Genomic DNA, 22444 nt, shown 5'->3' on the forward strand with positions numbered 1-22444 from the left:
ATTAAAGCAATTCTGTTTCTCTTAGAAAGCTTGGCCTGTGAAGCATTCTTAGCTGTACTGGAATTCTAAATCTGTGGAGATACGATGGACAATATATATAAGCTAAGTCTAGGCAAAGAGCAATTTAAATCTCATATGTTTATCCTCAGTGATAAATACTCTCCAAACGTCTAAAGGATTTAGAGAACAAAAATGCAGTCCAAGTGCCACATTTGTGTCTCCAGGGCTTCCTACATAGCCTGTAGGCACTCCGTAAGTGCTGAGGAATTGAATATATACCTCGGTGGTAGTGTTCGGAGCAATGGGCTTAGCTTATTTTGGCTGCGTAAAATGGCAAACTTAGGCCTATGATCTTTATATTTCACTCGCTTCATGTTGGATAGCTGGTCGTACTCAGTCTAGCCGCTGTGAAAGCAAAAACGATGGTTCCTTTACTCTCCTTACTTACTTTTTGGCAACTTTCGATGAACTCATCTATAGTAACGACTCCATCTTTATTTTTGTCCATTTTCTGTTCAAGAAGGAAAGAATAATAAACTTTATCAGACTTTTACCCCTTGATACCCTCACACTTGAACCAAGTAAGCTGAAGTTAATGAAAAGGAAGGCCACTGCTTATTTAATGTGAAGAACAGCTTCAGAGCACGAACTAGTAATTTCTTAGTTATAGGAATCACATGACTGACTTCTCATAGGCTCTTTCCTTTTCTAGAATGTGGTGAAGATCTAGTCACTGACCTACGTAAAATCCTGTTCTCTAGCTATGTCATAGCCAGGAAATTGGTCATAACTTTCAGAACCTTGGTTTTCTCGTCTGTAAAATGGGGCTAATGAGGATTAATAACCTCATAATGTTTATGTAAGAATTGAATGCAAACAACTATATAAAACATAGCAATTGCTTAGTGTTCTATTTAGGATATCGCGAATGTTCGACAAGTGTAAGTTATCAGTATGGTAATAAATTCAAAACCAAAATTAAATTGGTAAGATGGCGAATAGTCTCTTGTAGTTGTCCCTTTCAGGAAAAATTATTTTTCATTGTATTTTTTTGAATCTTCATGACGTCTCGCAAACATCAGGAAATGTCCTCCTAATTTTATTCCCCCATCTGAATCTTGTTTGCATTCCTACCTGGAAAAACGTTTCCACGTGTTGTCTGGGAGCATCTTCTTTGAGGACAGGATATGTGCATTTGCCCATCATGTCATATATTGCTTTCATTATGTCGAGCATTTCCTGAAAAGCATAAGGCACCCCCATGAGACTGCATGCAACGTGCAGAGAAACTGCTCTGAGAAGCTTCGACATTATTCATACTCAGTTTTCAATTTATGATTTTTACTTGATGCTTCATTAAAAGTCATTTGGTTATCCCAATGAAAAGTCAATGGTTTTGTACTTTAAAAGTAGAACCAGAATGTAAAAATCATTTCTGATCTTGGTTCCAAGATGAAATAAATTCCCACATATCTAACATGATCAGGCAGGCATATTCAGGTTTCATGTTTGGATTTCAATAGATTGGACATAGGCTATCTTCGTTTTATTGAGGTATCATATATATTACATTTTGATTATCAATTTCTATTTATTGAGTCTAAAACATGAAAATTATACAAAAACCAATAAGCATCAAAGCTCATTAGGATTTTCATTCTTTTTTTTTTCCGTACTATGGCTTTAACTGAAGAAGTCACACATGTAGGATAGTCAAAATATTATGACTCTAGGAAACAGCTTGAAATTTCATTTTTTTATGAAAGCAATCTAGTTTTTGACTTGTCATTTTCAATCTTGGTAAAAATAATATCTCAGTATTTAGATGTTCAGATTTATTGTTTCACATTTGTTTCATATTGAAGCTTCCACATAAAAGTGTCTAGATTAAATTGATAATACAGACTTTTGAGAGCATTCAACTCTATTATAACTGATAAACTAGTTTGTAGTTCATAAGTCATAGGCAAACCTTTTAAATATGTTTTGGGTTTAGATAAGTAGCAAAAAATCACTTGCCATAGGCATAATTCGTGAGATGTATTACCTATAAGCAGTAAGAAAAGCATGTTTGTGTTAAACACAGAAAGAGATAGAGATCGAAGGACCAAGGGATACCTAACAACCCTGAGGCATCTGAGCACTAAATGCGTATTGTATATCAAATATACAAGAGGCACTAACCATTCAGGAAGTGCTCAATATACGCGAACACTTAATATTCATGAGATCTTAATTCAGCCACTTGTTGGTGAGAAATATTCTGGCCTCATGTGTTCTCTGCTCAAGAAACACAAATAAAACCCACGGCCGTTGTTTAGGCTAATTGTTAGACTCTAGCTATGGTCAGGTGCACTTGCCCCTTTGTCTCCAGTAAAGCAAGTTCATGTCATTGGCCCACAGTACCTTTTGTGTGAGGGAATTCTTCCTCAGAACTCACCTCTGGGTTAAGCTGGTGAGGCAGAGAGAGAGAGAGGAGAGAGAGAGAGACAGGACACAAGAACATCGAGGCCTCTCAGGATTCAGGTGATGTGGTCCTTCGGCCTCACTTGCATCCTACCCTAGATCTGTTAACTTACTTCACCCCTTCTCCTTTACTTTTCATTGTGTTTTAAATTGGTTTAACAAGCCACTTGATATGAGCATCTTTATTTGATCTGTGGGACTTCCTTCTTGAATAGCTTGCCTGGAAGTATTTGGGGGGACCTACCATTCCATCAGGTCATTTCCTACACAATATGGGTCATCACACAATCTATATGATATCAAAATTCTATTTGTTTCCATATGGACCACATTAGATGGGAGGAAAAAAGGTCACAGTCCAAATAAGCTAACATGGTTTGGATATATTTTCTTCCTATCAGATTCCGACCATATGCTTTATTCCATTGGTATTTATTAAAATAACAATAAACAAAGGTATAATCTTTACATGTTTTACATTTACTTCATAGATTCACCGTAAACTTCTATCCATTCAGATTTTTTATTAGACTATTTCTCCGGCACCACAGAAAATATTTTAGATTTCATAAAAAGGCGATTTTCAAATTAATAATGCCAATTGTTTAATATTTTGAAGTTAAAAAAAAAAAAGATGGGTCAAATGATACCTGCATTGTTAAAGCATTTCTTACCTCTTTAGTGATGTAGCCATCTTTGTTTATGTCATACAAATTAAATGCCCAGTTGAGTTTTTCTTGTACTGTTCCCCGGAGCAAAATGGAAAGACCTTTGATGAAATCCTAGAAAGAAATAAAAATACAATTTAACATGACAGTTCTAAAAAAGTAAAACACAAACTCTGATAAAGTTTTCCCTCAAATACTGGAAGCAAAACCCTCTGATATTGAGCCATTTAGCAAAATGATCAATGTATTTTTGGTCATCGGTTTTGCAGAGTTCTTTGTGAGCATAAACCACTCATTCGCTTTAATGTTCTCACCTTCTGATTGGAAACGGAGACTTACATCAATTGTGGAATTGGAGATTGTATCAGAATAGACACCCACAAACAGTAAGGCGCATGCTATAAGTGGTACTGGCTTTCCACAAGTACACACAATTCTTTGCCTGAAAAGAATCAAATAACTGTGTCTTTTAAAATACAGACACACATAACACACTGCCCATGAAAAAGATCTGTTTACAAGACACAAGGGCTATCCTTAATTAAGATGTGAGCCAACTGCAACCTTTACTTACAAAGCAAAGTATAACGTGCAGATGCGCAATGGTTAAGAGCATGGAGCTGGAAGCCATAGTGCCTGAATCCAGATTCCAGCCATGTCACTTGATAGCTTTGTGTCCTCAGAATTACATTGTAAATGGATGACTCTATTTCCACTTTTCTTCTATTAATTTTTAACAAAATTTTGTCACTAATCTCTTAATTTATTTTACCTCATTTTTCACATCTGTAAAATGAAAATTGTAGCATCTACTTCTTACAGCCAAACAACACAGGTGGCCTCTAAAACCCGGAAAATGCAAAGAAGCTTATTCGCTCTTCAGATTCCCTGGAGGGGGTGTAGCTGGGCTTCTATCTGGATTTCAACCCAGTGAAACCCATTTTAGATCTCTGCCCCCCCAGAACTGTAAGATAATAAATATTTATTATTTTAAACCACTAAGTTTGTGGTAATTTGTTATAGCAGCAATAGGAAACCAATACACTCAATGACAAAAATGACTTGGACAAGGGAAAAGTAATCGACAGCCTTGAGTAGGAAAACCCATCAACAAGCAGTTGTCAATTCCTCCAAAACTGATCTGTAAATTTACATATTCTCATTAATTTTTTTAAGGTTGTTGATTTTCTCTGGTATGGCTTTCATAGTGATTGAGCTAAGTATTTGAAAGATACAATTTCAGGTGCTAAGTAAAGTTTGCATTTGTTTGGAACTAATACAAGGTATCAACATGTCTAAAAAACAATAAGTATATTTTCCAAGATTTGTAGTTTGATTTTATCATGAGAAGACATAATGTACTTAGCTTGATTGATACATACTACTGTCTATTTAGGTAAGTTAGTGTCTCGATAGGTATTTATAGCTACATTAAATTAAATTAGAAGAAAGTTCTTTGGTTTGATTTCACTGGAGGCCATTAAAATTTAAATAAATTTTAAATAAGATCATAACTACAAACATATAATAAATACATATGTAAATATAATGCTTGATTCATGTAAATATAGAAAATGGTACTGAAAGAAATTGCAACCATATATAATACCATTGCCTACTCACATTGAACATTTTCATTCTTTTTTTTCATGCATGCCTTAGCACACATTTATAGTAAAGGTTATATGGTGTATATGTGAGTCCGTATAGTTCATTTAAAATTATAAGTATTTTCTCACATTACTGAAAATGTATTGTAACATTATTTAAATAACTACATATTAGGTTGAACCATATGGAATTGCTGATCTTTCTGATTGTTTGCATCAAAAATAGTAATTTCATATGGTCTGATGTTATCACAGTGGCTTTCAAACATTTTGGACCCCAAATCACACTAAGAATTACATTGTAAATGGATGACTCTATTTCCACTTTTCTTCTATTAATTTTTAACAAAATTTTGTCACTAATCTCTTAATTTATTTTACCATCTACCAATAGTCACAATCTGGAGTTTGAAATGCTGCTTTGTCATACAAATCCATTGTAATTTATTTACTCATATTTTCTATTGTTAGATATGTAAATTAATTTAAAATTTTCTTCATTATAAGTGATGCTGTGGTAAACATTTCTCTTGATTTCCCATTATTTTGACTTATTTCATCCTTGGGTTAAAGAGCCCTGGGAACACTGAAATTTAATAGTAATAGTGACTATAGTTTTTTGACATGTGTGGGACATGTCCAGGTTTACATGCATTGGCTCATGACAGCCTCACACACTTGCAGGGAACAGGTATTGTTGTCTTTATGTTATAGACAGAAGCTCAGAGAAAACATGTGACTGAGCCAAGGCATTCAGCCCCTGAGCAGTGAAGCCCGAAATTGAACTCAGACCTCTGACCGAAAGCCCCGGCTCTGATTTTGACTAGAAATGAAGCAATGGGCTGTGGTATACAGACCAGTATTATATAAACATATATCATATCTTTCTTTTTGGTACTATAAACCCTGATAGGAAACAGTGATTCATGGTGCCTGCAATTCAATTACTTACAACATTTGTAGAACATTTGGAGGTGCCAGGAATTCATAATTTCTGCAATAAAATTACTACATAAATGAATTAGAAAATGGCCTTAGCTTCTAAAGAGAGAAAGTGAGTCAGTATATGAATATATATGTGAATATAAAAGCTATAGGAAGGTGAGACCAAGTAAAGGAGAATCCCAACGGTCATGTGTCCAGGAACACTGAAACACACACACACACACACACACACACACACACACACACACACACACACACTAAAAATGATACTGAAGAGGCAGGCACAAGGTCATAGTTGAGAGTTTGAGTTTTATTTGTGCAGCCAAGAATTGTGACAATAATCTAGTATTTCTGGATGGCATGGATCTCTAAGTGGTAATTGTAAAAGCTGGCAATAATATTCAGTAAATAAATTATAGAACGTTGTCTTAGACATTATGTAGTGAACGTGGAAGTAATCTGTTATGATGGTTAAAAAAAGGGGTTGTAAATCTATGGTCTATGGGCCATATATGGCCCACCACCTATTTTGTAAATAAAATTCTATGGAACACAGCTGTACTCATTTATTTAGGATTTGTCTGTGGTGGTTTTTGTGCTACAACAGCAAAATTGGGTAGATACAAGAAAGACTGTATATTTTGCAAAGTGAAAAATATTTGCTATTTGGCTCTTTACAGAAGTTTGCGGAGCCCTGGTTAAAACCATGGGTTTTAGAGACTTAGGCAGAGCTCGGGTTCACTCTTGGTTCTGCCATTTACTAACTGTAAGACTTTAGATGAGTCACTTAACCTCCCTAAGTTTTGGGCTCCTCATCAGTAACACGCGGCTAGTAATACAGGTCCTTCACTTTTTATCTGCACTGCACCACCTCCCCTCCCAAATGTTTTTGTAAACTAAACAAACAACCCCCCCCCCACCACACACACAAACTCTATTGTGAAGACAGAGGAGGTGGTAAATTTTGGTACCAAAATTTGTTTGTGAACTGATATGAAACTATTTCTAGTATCTATGTATCTATTTATATGTCTACATATGTATATATGTACATATGTATGTATGTATTTATGTATCTACCATCTATCATTATCCATCTATCATCATTTATCATCTATCTGTCCATCCATCCATCCATCCATCCATCCATCTATATCACATTAATCAGAGGGTGCTACCAGCTATATCAACACTTGCAAATCTTAGTGGCTTCGCATAATATTTGCTTGTCACTCACATACAGTAAAATATACAAGTGAGGAGGGAGCTCTGTTCCATGAAGTCATTCAGAGACCTGAGCTCCTTCCACTTTGTGGCAAGGTCAACTGAAATGTGTGACTTCACAGTCTCCAAAAATGGAGAGAGAAAGGAGTTATTACTTCCACTTACCTCCCATTGGTAAAAAATCAGTCATACCCCACCCAACTGCATGAGAGGCTGGGAGTGTGGCCTAGTCACGCGATCACAAAGTGGAGCCCATGGGCATTGGTGGTCAGCAGCAATCACTGCCATGTTTATCATTTATCTTATTTTTGCTGCACGAATATTACGCATTTGATAGTAGCATGCTGCAGACCCTGCTGGAAACTTAATATAATGAAGAGTATATGCACAGCATCACCTTTCTAAATCTGCAAGACCCTGGAGGACAAAACTCAGCTGGCTCTGAGGACTTCAGAGGAGGGGCCAGGGATCTATATCCATACCTCCCAGGCAGGATAGCACAGTTGCTAAGAGATGCTTCCTGTGGCCATCCTGCCTGAGTTTGAATCCTGGCTCTGCTGCTTTTTAGATGTGTGACCCTGGGCAGGTTTATTAAATTTCTTGTGATTCCCTTTCCTCATTTGCTAAAAAGGAGATAAAAATAGTACCTATGAAGATGCAATGAGTTAGTGTATGTAATTTCCTCAGCACAATGCCTGCCTCATAATGAGTACTAAACAAGGATCAGTATTATTGTGTGTAGCTATTATTATTGTTAATGTTATTTTTAAACATTTAGTACGGTGACCGATAACATCATGCACTGAGCAATCACTACTCTTTGCTTGAATACATTCATGATAAGAAATTACTGTTGAATAAGACAACCAATGTCAATATTCACTGGCTTTGTCAGAAGAATCTCCCATGCAATAACTGCTATGGTAACTTCTAATAAATACTGAGCATGTGTTTGGTGCCAGATATTGAGCCAAGTCCTTGACTGACGTCATGAATTGTTTTTTTTCTTACATTACTCTGGGAAGCAACTTCGCTTGCTGATGGTTTATAGATCTGAATCTATTGCCCAGAGAGTTTAAACTCTTAGCCTGGGTCTCACAGCCACTTGGGGGAAAAATGGGGTTTGGATCCAGTTATATCTGGATTTAAGACCCCTCCTATTTCATTCACTCTGCCCTTCAGTTTTAAGCACATTAAGTAGAAGTCCATTGCTCTTTATTATGGAATTGGAATGGTCTCTTCTGTACCTCTCAGAATGCTATTGCTGCTCAAAATGTGTTCACTGCCTAATCATTTCTGTTTTCTAGAAATTTTCCAGGCAGCTAATCAATTTAGACAAAAACTATAATAGCTTAGTGTTAAATTTGATTTTAATATAACATTTATTAATTTAGTCATTAGTTTCTCTTTAAAGAAAAAACATTTTCCAACATTCTTATAGTCTATAGCCATTATAACAAATTTCCCAAATTATAATCAACATTCATCATAATTGCCAGCATTTGGCATAAATATTATAACAGCAATGTTATGTATGGCCCCATATCGTTAACCCCAGACTAAATTTACATGTGAAATTAGATACAATATGCTATAGGTAATTGATGGTATGTTTCTGTTACATAAGTAATTTCAAGTAAAGAAATCACTAGTAGTTTTCGCTTTATTCATTCTCTGCAAACTAGCTACAAAAGATTTTAGTAGGTGCATTGGAAACTTTGACTTTTGTATTGTCGCTAAACTAAGACTGTGCTGGAATTAATCTTGGTAAAGTACATGGAACACTAATATGACACGTGGCGATCGTAAGCTGCCCTCAGTGGAAGAACCAGTACAGGGACCTGGTACGTATGACTCCCCAATATCCAAAAAGCATACCCCACAATTACTTTGTTTCCATTACACATATTAACAATTCTGTACCCAGTTCCAATGTGTGTGTGTGTGGGGAAGACTTCCTCAGACCACCAAGCGATTCTCCAACACCAGCTGAGTGTCCTACGATTTGATTCAATTCTGATGCTTTCTACCTAGAGGTAGAGCCAGATCCCACGTAATAAAGGATCAGTTCTCTAAGACTGCTCCCCCCTCCCCCCTTACACACACACTTTAGATGTCAATTGCAAGTCCAGGTTGCCACCAATGACAAGCTACATATTGGAGGCTTCAACAAAACCCTACCTGAGTTTCATTACTTTGCTAGACCAGCTCACAGAACTTAGAGAAACATTTTACTTACTAGATTACCAGTTTCTTATAAACTGATATAATCCGATAGGAACATTCAGGTAGAAGAGATGCATAGGACAAGATATATGGGAAGGGTTAAGAAGCTTCCACACCTTCTCCCAGCACACCGCTCTCCCCAGAGCTCCACATGCTCAGCAACCTAGAAGCTCTCTGAACTCTGCTCTTTCGGGTTTTTATGGAGGCTTCAGGCATGATTGATTGAAGCATTGGCCTTGAGGATTGAACTCAACCTCCAGCCCCTTACCTCTCCCCACAGGTCTGGGGTGGAGGGGTGGTGGGACTGAAAGGTCTAACCCTCTAGTCACATGTGTGGGGTCTTTTGGCGACCAATCCCCATCCTTAGGTGGGGACGAAAAGCAACCTCATTAACACAACAAAAGACACCTGTATCACCCTCATCATTTAAAACCAAGTGTTTTAGCTCTGTGCCAGAAACTGGGAGGTAGGATCAAATATATATATTTCTTTATCATAAGTCATGATATCATAAATATATTCAAAAACCAGGATTAATTACCAAGTAAAATAATAGACAGTTCCATTTCCTAGAGACCAAGTACAGCCATTCAGAATATAAGCAAATAGATGAGTTAAACATTCTCTCCCCCTCCCCGCTCTAACAAAAATAAAAGGCAACAGTCATCACAGCTGATCGGAATTAGTGTTTAGTTTATTCTCCTGTCGGGAGCCATTACGAGGCACTGAAGAAGTCACATAGCTGATAGCCATGAAGCAGCTGCTGCGACTGCTTAAACAATGGTTCTAGGAAGCAGGGTGTGGAGTTAAAACGTTACTGACCCTGGAGGGTAGGTTTGCCTCCTAAAGAAATCCTTTTAAGATAGTGGAATGTTTTACAGCCCAGAACAGGATGTTTGTACCCTGAGGGAAGGATATTTAGGAACTTATGTAAATGTCAGCATTCCTATGGTATGTACTCTGTGCTTTGCTATTGTATTCAAAAAGAAATATAAAAGCTATGCTAAATAAACTCGAGGCCCCAGGATTGACTGTATGCCCTCCCGAAAGTTCCTTCCTGTCTTCTTTTTTCTTAGGCTTCACCCCCCCTCTTTTAGGTACTGATCGACTTTAGCCAGCTGGCTCAGCATTCTCCCAGCATCTAGATTTAAATATATTACTATCTATGACATTATGACATGCTACATACCATCTGAATGACATCAGTATATATAAACATATATATGTGTGTGTATATGTGCTGATATATGTATATATGTATATATAGTGCAATTTTGATCATGAAATACTATATATAAAAATCAGTAGGTTAAAATGTGAAAATGTCCTAGATATTCACATAGCTAAATATATATATAAATTACATATAAATAAAATAATATATTTTAAAATATAATAAAATATAAATATTAATTAATATATAATAAAATATAAATATACATAATAATCTATTCTATATATTTAGTTATGTGAATATCCAGGATCTAGTTCATTCTATTGGTGCTTATATATAACATTTTATGAACAAAATTAAATACAAATCATTGAAAGTACATAATTTGAAAAGGGATTTCCTTGTAAAATTTTCAGGCTAGTGAATACAGTGTTTTGTTATATTTAATTTCTTTCATGTTTCCCCTACTTACTGGGCCTTCAACGTCAGGGTTTTGACTTTATCTGATTTGTATTTTCAAAGCCTACCATAATTATTGGCCTGTAGTCATCAATGCCAGTAAATGTTACTTAGATTGTTTGCTTTCTGGGATTGTTGTCATGTAATCGGGAAAATGTACTTTTCTCATGCAAACAGATATATAGCACTAGAAAGCAAACTAATGTGTGTTGTAATTTGTACTACTTTGGAAAGATAAGTGTAGCTTTATGACAATGCAATGAGGGCAAGGAACTATTCTTGAGCTTTTCCCCCCTGCTTAAAAATTATCTAGCAGTACTAAGAGGGAAGTTTACAGCAATTAGCGCCAACATTAAACAAGAAGAAATATCTCGAACAATGTAAATTTAGAATTCAAGGAGGTAACAAACAAAAAATCAAAGCTTAAAATTAGCAGAAGAAAGAAAAAAAATTAAAGCAGAAATAAATGAAACAAGGAATAGAAAAACAATAGAAAAAATCAATGAAACTAAGAGTTGTTTTGAAAAGAAAAAAGATTGACAAACCATTAGCTAGGCAGAGAAAATAAGAGAGAAGATTCAAATAAATAAATAAATCAGATATGAAAGAGGAGATGTTAAAACTGATGCCATAGAAATAAAAGAATCAAAAGAGACTAGTATAAAAAATAACCTAGATAAACAAGTAACTGCCTAGAAACATACAACCTACCAAGACTGAATCATGGTGGGGTGGGGGCGGGGAAATATCTTTAACTAGGAGATTTAATCAATAACCAAAAACCTCTCAACAAGGAAAAGCCCAGGACCAGATGGCTTCCTTGGTGATTTCTGCCAAACATTTAAAGAACTAACACCAATCCTTTTCAAACTCTTCCAAAAAAGTTATGAGTAAGGAATACTTCCCAACTCATTTATGAGGTCAGCATTCTCCCGGTACTAACGCTAAAGGCATTATAAGAAAAGAAGACTTCAAGCCAATATTCCTGATATAGATGCAAAAGTCCTCAACAAAGTATGAGCAAACTGAATCCAGCAGCACATTAAAAGGATCACACATCATAGCCAAGTGGGATTCATCTCTGGGATGGAAAGATGTTTTAATATATGAAAGTCAATATATGTGACATACCACATTAACAGAATAAAGGATAAAAAGTACCTGATCATTCCAATAGATGTAGAAAAAGCCTTTGACGAAGTTCAACACTAGTTCATGATAAAAACTCTCATTAAACTTGGAGTAGAAGCACCTCAACACAATAAAGGATATATATATCTATCTATATAGATAGATAGATAGATATATAGATATATAGATATATGTATATAAAGGATATATATATATATATATATATATATATATGCCTATAGCTGACATCATGCTCAATGATAAAAGACTGAAAACTTTTCCTCTAAGAACAGATAAGTGAAATAACCCATCATAGAAAGACAAATATTGCATGATTCCACTTATATGAAGCATCTAAAATAGTCAGATTCAAAGACTCAGAGTGGAAAAGTGGTTGCCGGGGCTGGGGGAGCTACTAGCCAAAGGGTGTAAAGTTTCAGTCAAGCAAGAGGACCAGGCTCTACCGACCTGCTGTGCAACACTGCACCTCTAGTCGACGATAATGTGCTGTGCACTAGAAATCCATTAAGAAGCTAGATCTTACGTTGAGCATCCTTACCATGATAATAAAAAAGGATAAAAAGCTCAAAAAGCAAAACAAAACAAAACAAAAATGTAAACCATCAAACTCAAATTTTTCAACTAACGAGAGACTAAATTCTTTTCAGCGTGTAAAGGCAAATCTCTTTAAAAAATAGTCTGAGACTTACCTCAAAACTCACAGCTCCATTGTGGTCTGTATCGAACGCATTGAACAGAAAATGTGCGTATGTCGTAGAGTCTGAAATGTTGAAAAGGGAAGATCATTAAGTCAGCATTTCAGAATCCTGCATAGGAAGCATATAGTCTGTCCAAGCCTCCTCCTATTCAGGAAAATTTACGCTATTTCCTTTAACTTATGCTTTCTTCCCAGCTGCCCACCTTCTTTCAGCAGAGAATTGCAATTTGAGACTCGTAGGAGTGAGCTACCTACGTCAAGGCCACTAGTGAGGACCTTCTCTAAGTTTCCAGCTGGAAATGAGCTGACCTCTTGGGAGTCTTGGGTGGTGCTGCTGCCCCGGGATGAGTGGCAGCACCATCGACAAGTGGGAAGATTAAGTGAAGACACATCTGGAATTGCTTAGTGCCTGGAAGGGACTATTAGCAGAAGTAATATGATACAAATACTACTAATGAGACACAGACGGGTGGCTATTACTAGTGTTAGTCATCATTTTCACAGCAGAGATAAGAGATTGGGGCTCAGAGAGGTTGAGAAACTTGCCCAAAGTCACACAGTCAAGAAGGAGTAGAGTGGGACATAACTCAGGTCTTTCTGACTGAAACACCATGCGAGGCCACATCTGGTGAAACTGCCTGATGAATCGGAGACAGTAGTGACTTGGGAGGTTTCCGTGGCCACATTGGAAGGGGATTGTATTGAAGGTCCCCGGTGGCAAGCAGCAGAGAGCGCTGCTCTGCCTGAGTACTAGGTGGGAATCGAGGCTGTCTGTGCATAAAGGTGGATGGCTCTGGATGGCTCTCTGTCCCTAGCGGCTCATAATGATATCTAATGACACTAATGAAATCCAACACTTCCTCTTAGTTTGCTTCTTACAGGCTTTTTTTCCTCTAATTTTCCCTTCCTCTTCTCCTTTTTCTTCTTTGTCTCCCTAATCTCTGAGGTTTCTGCTTTTTCATTTAAAAAGTACATACATTTTCTTATTGTTTTCTTTCCTTAGTGCACAGTTTTCATTTCTAAGCGCTTTTGGGCTTGACCCTTGATCAAATCTACTTGATTATTTTAAATGTTGCATCTCATGGGTTTTAGCTTTTTATCTTAACCTTTTTTATATTAAAAAAATATGTAACCTTTTAGTTTATTGGCTCTAGCCTTTGTTTCAGTTTAAAATCCATTTCTATTTTATAACTTTTAACCTTTATTTTTGGGGGGATTTTAACAAAACTTCTATTCACCTTTTAGTTTGTAAATTGCTCTTTAAAGGTTGTAAAAAAACTAAGTCATAGTAGCAGAAATAGAGAATTGTCTTCCCCAAATAAGAGAGGTCAGAGGTCAAACAAACTTCCCTTCCAGGTCTCAAGTGCTGGTGGCCTATTTATGGATTATTTTTCCTGAATTCTTTACTCCAATGGTTAACGTTATTGAAGGTCATATATTGCATGACGTAGATTCTCGAAATGATGGTGGTGTTTTCTTTCACCTCTCACCTTTAAATGTGATATGAGGAACCACTTATTTTTAAACATAAGAATTATTAACATTGTTCTCAATGAACTAAACAGGTCTAAATAATATGCAAAACTATTATATCTAGAGTGGATGTCCATCAAGTATTAATGGACTGCAGGAAGAAATCCTTGACTATGGGACCAGGAGTTAAATTGCAGTCAACTTAGTACAATTGTTAGGAAGTTGCACTATAGAATTATCAAGAAATGGTAGCCTGTTTTTATTTACAAAGTTACTTTGCTCTTCACATAGAGTTCTTGCACTATTTAGTGCACTATGGAGACATGACCTGACAATTGGTATGTTAAAGTTATTTTCAGGGAGGAAAAAAAAGTAGAGATTTTGCATATTTTATAATGAGCCTCATTAGGCAAATCTCTTGTTACCCTATTTATATAATCAGGGTGGATACCTTTACCTTAGCATGCAGAATTTACCATGAATAATGGCTCAAACCAAACAATATTGAGAATTTTTTAAAATTAAAGAAAAAAAACAACAAGATAATATGGGTATAAAATAATTACCACTCTTCTCAAATGAAGTTGGTCTAGCCTTAAAGCTTGACACATGGGACGTACACTCTCAAGGTTTGCCCTAATGTGGTAAGGAAGATTTCTCATTCCTCTAAATGTACCTTGGCAATTCTCCTGGAAGTGAAGCCAGTTTCCCAGCCTCGATAGACTGTGCAGGGAGTGGTTGGTGATAGTATAGAGAAGTCAGGCTGCCTGAACTTGAACCTTAGCGCCACCAAATATTAACTGCATGACCTTGGGCAAGTTGTTTCACCTCTCGGTGAGTCAGTTGCCTCAGCTACAATATGATAACAGTATATACTTCATAGAGTCATCATGAAAAGACTAAATGAGATTCTTCATGCAAAATGCTTAGAATAGTCCTAGGCACATAAATGCTCGATCAATATTAGCAATTATTATTCTTTTATAAACAAGCCACTCTTATTTCAACCACCTTAAAGAAACATGATCAATTTTTTTACAGATGTAATATATTTTCACCTGAAAAAGTTTCCTGTTTTATTTGTGTGTGTGTGAACTTTCCATTGTATGTTTTGGTGACTAGAGTTCTAACTTGATGCAACTTCATGCTCAATAGACTAGTAAAATTGTGTCATGAAAGGCATCGAGGAGTTTGGATTTCTTCTGGCAGGTGTTTGGAGGCAGTGAAAATTTTTAAAGGAGAGCGATGCTACTAGCTTTGAGCGAGAGGAAGTAACTGAGGCACTAGAGGGTCTGCCTGGGCACAGATGTGGATGCACAGAGAAAAGGAATACTATGCACAAAAGCTTTTATGATCCGGTTTAATCTGACGATGTTCTTAGATACTCAGGAAATATTTGCCAAAAGGATGAATAACTGCTGTCCCGGATTCTAGATTTCACTATATAGTTCAGGGCTCAAAAGATATAACAATGATCTCTATTCTCCCCATGTGACCTGATGCCCTTCCTTGTTCATGTTTCCTTACAAAAAACAAAAAAAGTTACTGAGTTTGTCAGGCTGAGATCGCCTCTGTTTCTTACAATTCTACTTGTAAAGTTGAAGTGTTACAGTTGGGGGGGACAATATTTTTGAGTTCTTAGGATAGGAAGGGATCTCGGATATCACTTAGCTAGTGTTCTGAGTTTAACAAGGTGGAAAATAAGTGTGGGTACTCTTAGTGGCTTAGCTAAGGTCACCGAAGTTAATGGGAGAGTTAATGAAATCAGGACACTGCAACTCTTAGAAGTGAAGAATGTTAGCGTGAAAAGCAAGCAAGGATTCCTTCACTTAGCATTTCTTACATGTCGTAAAAATGTTGTTCCGTATTTTACAGAGGAACGACCTGAGACCCGGAGGGAGAAACCATTCGAGTCACAAACCATTCGAGTCACTCGACGTGGTCATGGCACAGTCTATCCACAAACTCAGGACTCTTGATGTAGTCCCGTGTCTCTAACACAGCCATTTCCAGACCACAGTGATGATACCAATTAACTCCTTCACTGAAAAAGTCATTGATATACACATATTTCAGAGTATTTGATTATCATGTGTCAGATCTGGGGATTGAAATCATCTGGTTGATTTCTTTCTTCACACCACAAACCCCTCCCTACTCCTACTTGAATTCAAGAACAAGGGACAGGATTAGCTTAATGCATTTGAATATACAATCCATGGCACTGTTACTATGGTAAGGCAGGTTCATATCCATGAATAAGTAGTTTCTGTTCAATAAGCCCTTTATAAATCACCCTGAAAATTCTTACAAATATTGACCTTGATATTCAGTGGTGGAATTATTTTAAAAATAAAGAAAAGAAATCTTTAGGTCCATTGAACTCATCTAACTGCCTCAAGTGCCTTGAACAACATTTGTTGACTTAGAATCTTTTGACTGAAGCTCATTCATTCATTCCTTCAATAGCTGTTTATTGGGTGCCTAGTATGATAAAGTAAGTGAAAAATTCTTACAATATGAGCTGGAGTAGCCCAGGAAACTGCATTTTTTAATGAGTTTTAAAAATGCTTAGGGAGCTAAAGCTTCTACTGCATGTGGAGTTGAAAAGTATTGCTGTAATGATACAGGCAAGGGCACCGATAAACCATTTCTGCTCAGCTTGCTTTATATAGTAGGCAGGCTTTATTCCTTACAAACAAGAAGTTTCTGTTCAATTTAGTTACTCCAACATCCAGAACACCAGACACATTGTGCTCAGTAAACCATCTCACTAAGCAAAAGAGAAAACTAAGAGCCTGACACAATACAAATTGCAGGAGGTTCTGTGGATGAGACAAAGTATTTCCCTGGAGGAAATGATGAGACATTGTGATTTATGGAGCCATCATTGTTACCGCTCATAATAAGAAAAACCTGTTGCTTTCAAGATCATCAACCTAAATAAGTGACTTCATAGAAGTGTGAGGATAGCCATAGCATGAATTTGCCTGCCATTGGAGATGACATTCTTCCTTAGATTATTTTCCCTTTTCTAGCAAAACTACAAAATATGATTTGTATGCATGATATTAATGTTTAAAGTTGTAAGAAATCATTCTTTAAAATACTTCATTTCCTTCATTTATGCTTGGTACTTTTAGATTTATGCATTCAATTAACATAAATAATCAAAGAATTTTTAAGAGTACAAAAGTGATTTTTCTTCAAATCCCTTTGGATTTGGTAACAAAAATCCTTTGTGAAGGATTATGTTTAAGTAGATGTTCTCTAATGCTGTAATATTATTTTTCAAATAAAGGTAAATTTTTAATGTGAAACTGTATCTAATTTGTAGCATGTAATAACTTTCATTTGAGATAATAAAAAAATAACTTAAAGATTTTCATTTATGCTAGGTGCTTTGATATTAATGCCTGCCAATATGTAGAGTAAGCACAATTTTCCTTTAAAAATTTTATGGTTTTTAATAACTTAGAAATATATGAGTTAATCAAGTGATATTCCAAATTCTTTATTAATGCAGACACTGGACCCATTATAGTCTGGCATCATGCCCTGTGACCAATACCTGTAGTTGGGATATTAGTAATGAGATGGATTATGGGAATTGTCATTCATGAGATGTCCAAATTCATGTAATAATGGGTCACCTCATGTTTTCTCAGAATTAAATTCTAATTAACATATTTTAAAAGATCATCTTAAATGAAAATTCCTATTTTCAGAATTCATGCACAAAATTATTTTCAACCCACTGAAATATTTAATACCAAATGGATTGAATACCAAAAGAGAATCTAATTTTTCAATGAAACAACTAATATTTAGGTGCTATATAATTTCAAAATTCCTTTTACAGATGTTATTCCATTGTATCATTATAGCCAAATGTGAGGTAGATATCATTCATTCATTCATACATTCACTCATTTATGCAGTGAGTATTTTTTGAGTGCTAATACTGGCCATTTTTCCATGACCTTTGGATACAGCAGTGAATAACACAAAAACCTCCTCTCCCTTGTAGATGACATTCTAGTCGGGAAAGAGACAATAAACAACAATGAGAATAGGTTAAATATATATTATTAGGTGCTCTTGAGCGTGAAAGAGAAGGAGCATGGGGAAAGTTTAAGATAGAATGACATTTGAATAAAAGTGAAGGTGCTGAGGTAGTGAGATGGATATTTGGGAGAAGAAATTTCCAGGCAGAAGGAACAGCAAGTTCAAAGGCCCAGAAGTAGCAACATGACTGGCATGTGGAAGGAACAGTGAGAAGGCCAGTGTGGACGGAAGAGTGGGGAATGACGAGGCGGGAGGGGACAGGAGAGCAGCGACCACGACTTGCAGGCCCCTGCGCAGGTGGCGGCTTATGCTCCAATGAATGGAAAGTTGGAGCAGAGCAGTGACCCCATCTGGCTAACATTCTCACAGGCTTGTGTTTAGAGTTGCCCATCACAGGGGCGCAGGGAGGACAGCCGGAATCAGAGAGACTAGTTCAGAGACTGTTGAGTTATTCTGGTATGAGATGATGGTGGCTTTTTAAAGTGTAAAGCAGTAAAAAAGGTAACAGCAAGGAAATAGGTGAACCTCTCTGTGCCTTAGTTTACACATGTATTAAAAAGAGAGAATTATATCTAGGGTTGTTGGAAGATGAGGGGTGATGCATGCCAGGGCCCAAAGCATATCAGGTACCTCATGAACAGCAGCTACTTCAGCTCAGGTTCAATGTGTCTGGGTAGCCTTTTTTCATTTTCTCCCTGTTCTTCAATTTGTCTAGTTGTCCTACATTATGCTCTCATGATAGTATTTTTTTAAACCTCTGTCTTCACAGTTTTACTTTATTTTGACATTGCTCACATGCTACTTTAGGCTGTAACATTGTTTTGGGCAAGTACCAGCCCTCATTCCTCTTACATTACTAGCACCTAACACATAGCTGGGCACACAGTAGGCTGTGTGACAAATTTGAGCCGGGCATCCTGCTGGGTGATTGAAGGAGAAACAACAAGTCCAGTGACTAATCTATCCCTTCGATCATCTCTAATGTGTATTATCATTATGCCTTCCTGTTTTTTTTCCAGTTAAAATGATATCTAGAGTGATATTAATTTTTTTCAGATGCAGGGATGGGGTGGGTTGGGTCATAGTAAAGAATAACCGAAAGAGAGAGAGAGACAGCAGAAAGGACACTCCAAAAAAAATCTAGGTTCGAACCCAGATCTGCCACGTAATGCATGTGTGGCCCTGAGCAAGTTGGAAGAATCAGATGATACCTATAATGCATGTGAAAGTTTTGTGTCATAGGACCAATCCATCACAGAATGTGTTGTGCGTTTGAGAGCCACAGTACCAGGCACAAAGTGACACTGCTTGTTGTGTCATACTGAAGAGCAAACTGTTGGATAATTTGATAATTTGTAATTGGTTTACTTTTGTGATATGTTGAAAATCATATGCACTTGCATGCTTTTTGTTAATTCCTTCACATAATGATTATACGATGGAAAATTAAATAAAACTCAAGATTGCAATCATAAGTAGTTCAACAATGTAGTGGTTTACAAGACTAACACACAAAGAGAGCGACCTCACCAAACGGTGAAATAGGTCATTGCCAACTGCACTGCCCCTCATAGAAAGAACAACTAACACATTCATGAGCAAAAACCACTGAGCAAATCCTAGAACATGGCGATGAGGCTGGGGCTCATCCTTACCCCACAGAGACTGAGAAAGAATACGTGAAGAGTAAGAGAAGCAGTTACATATTTACCACATTACCCCTCCTCCAGGCACCACCTGGAGGGAAAAATAAGATCGCAAGCATAATTCTAACAGTACATAAACCACTCCACATTCTTACTTACCTCCCTGTGGAAAGAACTGTGAGTAAATCTCTTTGAAGGTTTCTTCATTAACAACACCACTGGGGCATTCCTAGAGAAAGTGGTAGAAAAGTAATATGAACTAAATGTTCAGAAAACTATTTTTTGCACATTTTTAAACAGAACTGTCTACTGTACAAAGCTGCACCAAGAAAGCCAGCCATCCATCCGTTATTACAAAGATAATAAAAACACACGATAAAGTTTTGTTTCAGTTCTCACAGAAGGAATAAAGAATAGCGTAAGTAAACATCTCTGCATATAGTTGTAAAAGCTGGTTGACACATTCAAAAACACCCTGCTGCACATAAGAACACACTTGTTTATTATCAAAGAGGTGAGAGGAAATTACATTGTTTTTCATAAAGCAAAGGCCCCATAATTTTGTTGAATTTTTGAAGAGGATGGTCTGAAAAGAAACAGGCCTGCATATAGTGACTTGTCACCTTTGTCCCATAGGTGTAGTTATTTAAGACTCATTGATATTGACCTTGGGAATTCTGCTGATGTTGAACTATTGACCTGGTGGGACCATAGGGCAAAGCTGCCCCCTCTGAAAGCAAATTGAGCATTTTCTGTAAAAGGAACTGAAATCTAAGAAATGAGAAGGGATCTGCAGAAAATGAGGAGTAAACAAGTGGGTCCTTTACTCTTTGCAGTCACGACAATACTCTGGCTAAGAATCTGAGTTGTAGAGAATCCTGGAGCAGTGGAGCCTGTTGACCACACAATAATCCAGCATCATATCACATGTGGGATGTTAATTATACCTTGCAAGTGAGGAGGTGATAAGCTCTGCCCAGCCCTTTTGAGTGGCTTCTCATAAACAGCCCTTCTTACCTGAGCTCCCTTGGATCATTTGTCATAGTACCCCCAAAATACCCACCATTCCCCCAGGATTCACTGGGGGAGAATCAGGAATGTGCTAACTTCCTTGATTTTAGGTATGAATATCGTCCTCTTTAAATCTGACACTGTTTCTGAATATTCAATAATCATTTGTTGTGGTCTTTAAAGCTCTTAACCCTAAATTAACATCAGTGTTCATTCATGAATGAAGTTGATTTATTAATTTGATCTTTCTTTATTCTAATGAGCCAGTTACAACTGCAGTGTGCTTCACACAAAGAATTTTCTATTTTCTTATTCATTGGTTTGAAAGGCAAAACCTCTGATACATAAACACAATTTAAAATGATAGTTTCAATGTGAACTTGTGTTTAGAGAGCTTGTCAGTGTATATTTTCCCATTTAGTTGTTATAATAAACCTATGACTTAGGTATCTCCATTCACAGAGGCAGAATTGGCAAAGTACTGTGGTAAAGTACCCTGTTATTCAACTAGTCACTGGGAGAGCTTCGGTGTGGGCTTGGGACTTTCCAAGTCACCACAAGTTTTGGATTATATGAGCCCTGTGCAAATAATGACCCCTAAGCCTAAAAAAAATGGAGGATAGAGATGACAAGCAAAAACAAATGAGCAAAAAGCAAGCAAGCAAACTGTGATGGTTAATTTTATGTGTCAAGCTGTTTGGGCTATGATGCCCAAGTGTTTGATCAAATATTATTCTGGATGTTTCTGTAAGATTGTTTTTGGATAAGATTTGCCTTTAAATCAGTGGACTTTGAGTAAAGCAGATTGCCCTCCATAATGTGGGTGGCCCTAATCTAATCAGTTGAAGACTTAAATAGAACAAAAGATTGATCTCCACTGAGCAAGAGGAATTCTCCAAAAGACTGCCTTTGAATTTGAACTGCAATTCCTTCTCGAGTCTCCAACTTTTCTGCCTCCCCCATCAGATTTTGGACTGGATGGGCCTCCACAACAGCATGAGTCAATTACTTGAAACAAATCTCTTTCTGTACGTACACACACCTATCGGTTCTGTTTTTCTGGAGAAGCCTGACTACATAAATATATATATATATATATAATCAACAGCTACAACTCCAAAAAGGAAAGAAGAGGGCATGTATATAGCTAATGACTTCAAAGTCTTGGCTAAATAATTCTATCTAGCTGGCAACAACTGAACCAATTTTAAAGCAAATGAGCACTTCGTAGTTGGACCCTCTCACACATGGAAATTGTGATTTATGGGCTATTTGACTTGGAGCCATCTGCTTGGGATAGTAAGAAGAGAGCAAACAGATGGCTCTCTGCCATCAGGTGCAAGGTCGGAGCTGGAAACCTGCCTCAGAGTTAAAGTGACTCTCGCAAGCGATGAAGATGAGAAATGAAGGGACATTTGCACCGATCAAATTTGTCAGCTGCGTTTGGTCTCTAGAGGCATTTGATAAATAAATCTTATAATGTGAAATAAAATTTAGAAAATCGACATTCTCACATGTGTTTGTTTTATATTTTATCATGTGTCTGGATCAGACAAAAATCCTTTCTCTAATGACTGAAAGCCCCTGGTCAAGTTTTACGGTGGTAAGTCTCATTAGGTGACTTT

At 36.8% G+C, this 22444-nt stretch overlaps 1 protein-coding gene across 2 annotated transcripts in view; it reads right to left on the bottom strand.

Moving 5' to 3' along the window:
* The window catches only part of KCNIP4 (potassium voltage-gated channel interacting protein 4), a 904027-nt gene that overhangs the window by 2791 nt on the left and 878792 nt on the right, over nucleotides 1-22444 (bottom strand). For both annotated transcript variants that reach the window (XM_016121276.2, XM_016121275.2), the window contains 5 exons: nucleotides 19968-20037; nucleotides 12614-12684; nucleotides 3141-3248; nucleotides 1135-1239; nucleotides 449-511 (listed from right to left, as the gene is read on the bottom strand). In XM_016121276.2, the coding sequence (XP_015976762.1) occupies nucleotides 449-511; nucleotides 1135-1239; nucleotides 3141-3248; nucleotides 12614-12684; nucleotides 19968-20037 (417 nt within the window). The remainder of the gene's footprint in view (nucleotides 1-448; nucleotides 512-1134; nucleotides 1240-3140; nucleotides 3249-12613; nucleotides 12685-19967; nucleotides 20038-22444) is intronic.

This window comes from Rousettus aegyptiacus, unplaced genomic scaffold, assembly GCF_014176215.1.
Source record: "Rousettus aegyptiacus isolate mRouAeg1 unplaced genomic scaffold, mRouAeg1.p scaffold_m13_p_10, whole genome shotgun sequence".
In the NCBI taxonomy this organism is placed as follows: Eukaryota; Metazoa; Chordata; class Mammalia; order Chiroptera; family Pteropodidae; genus Rousettus; species Rousettus aegyptiacus.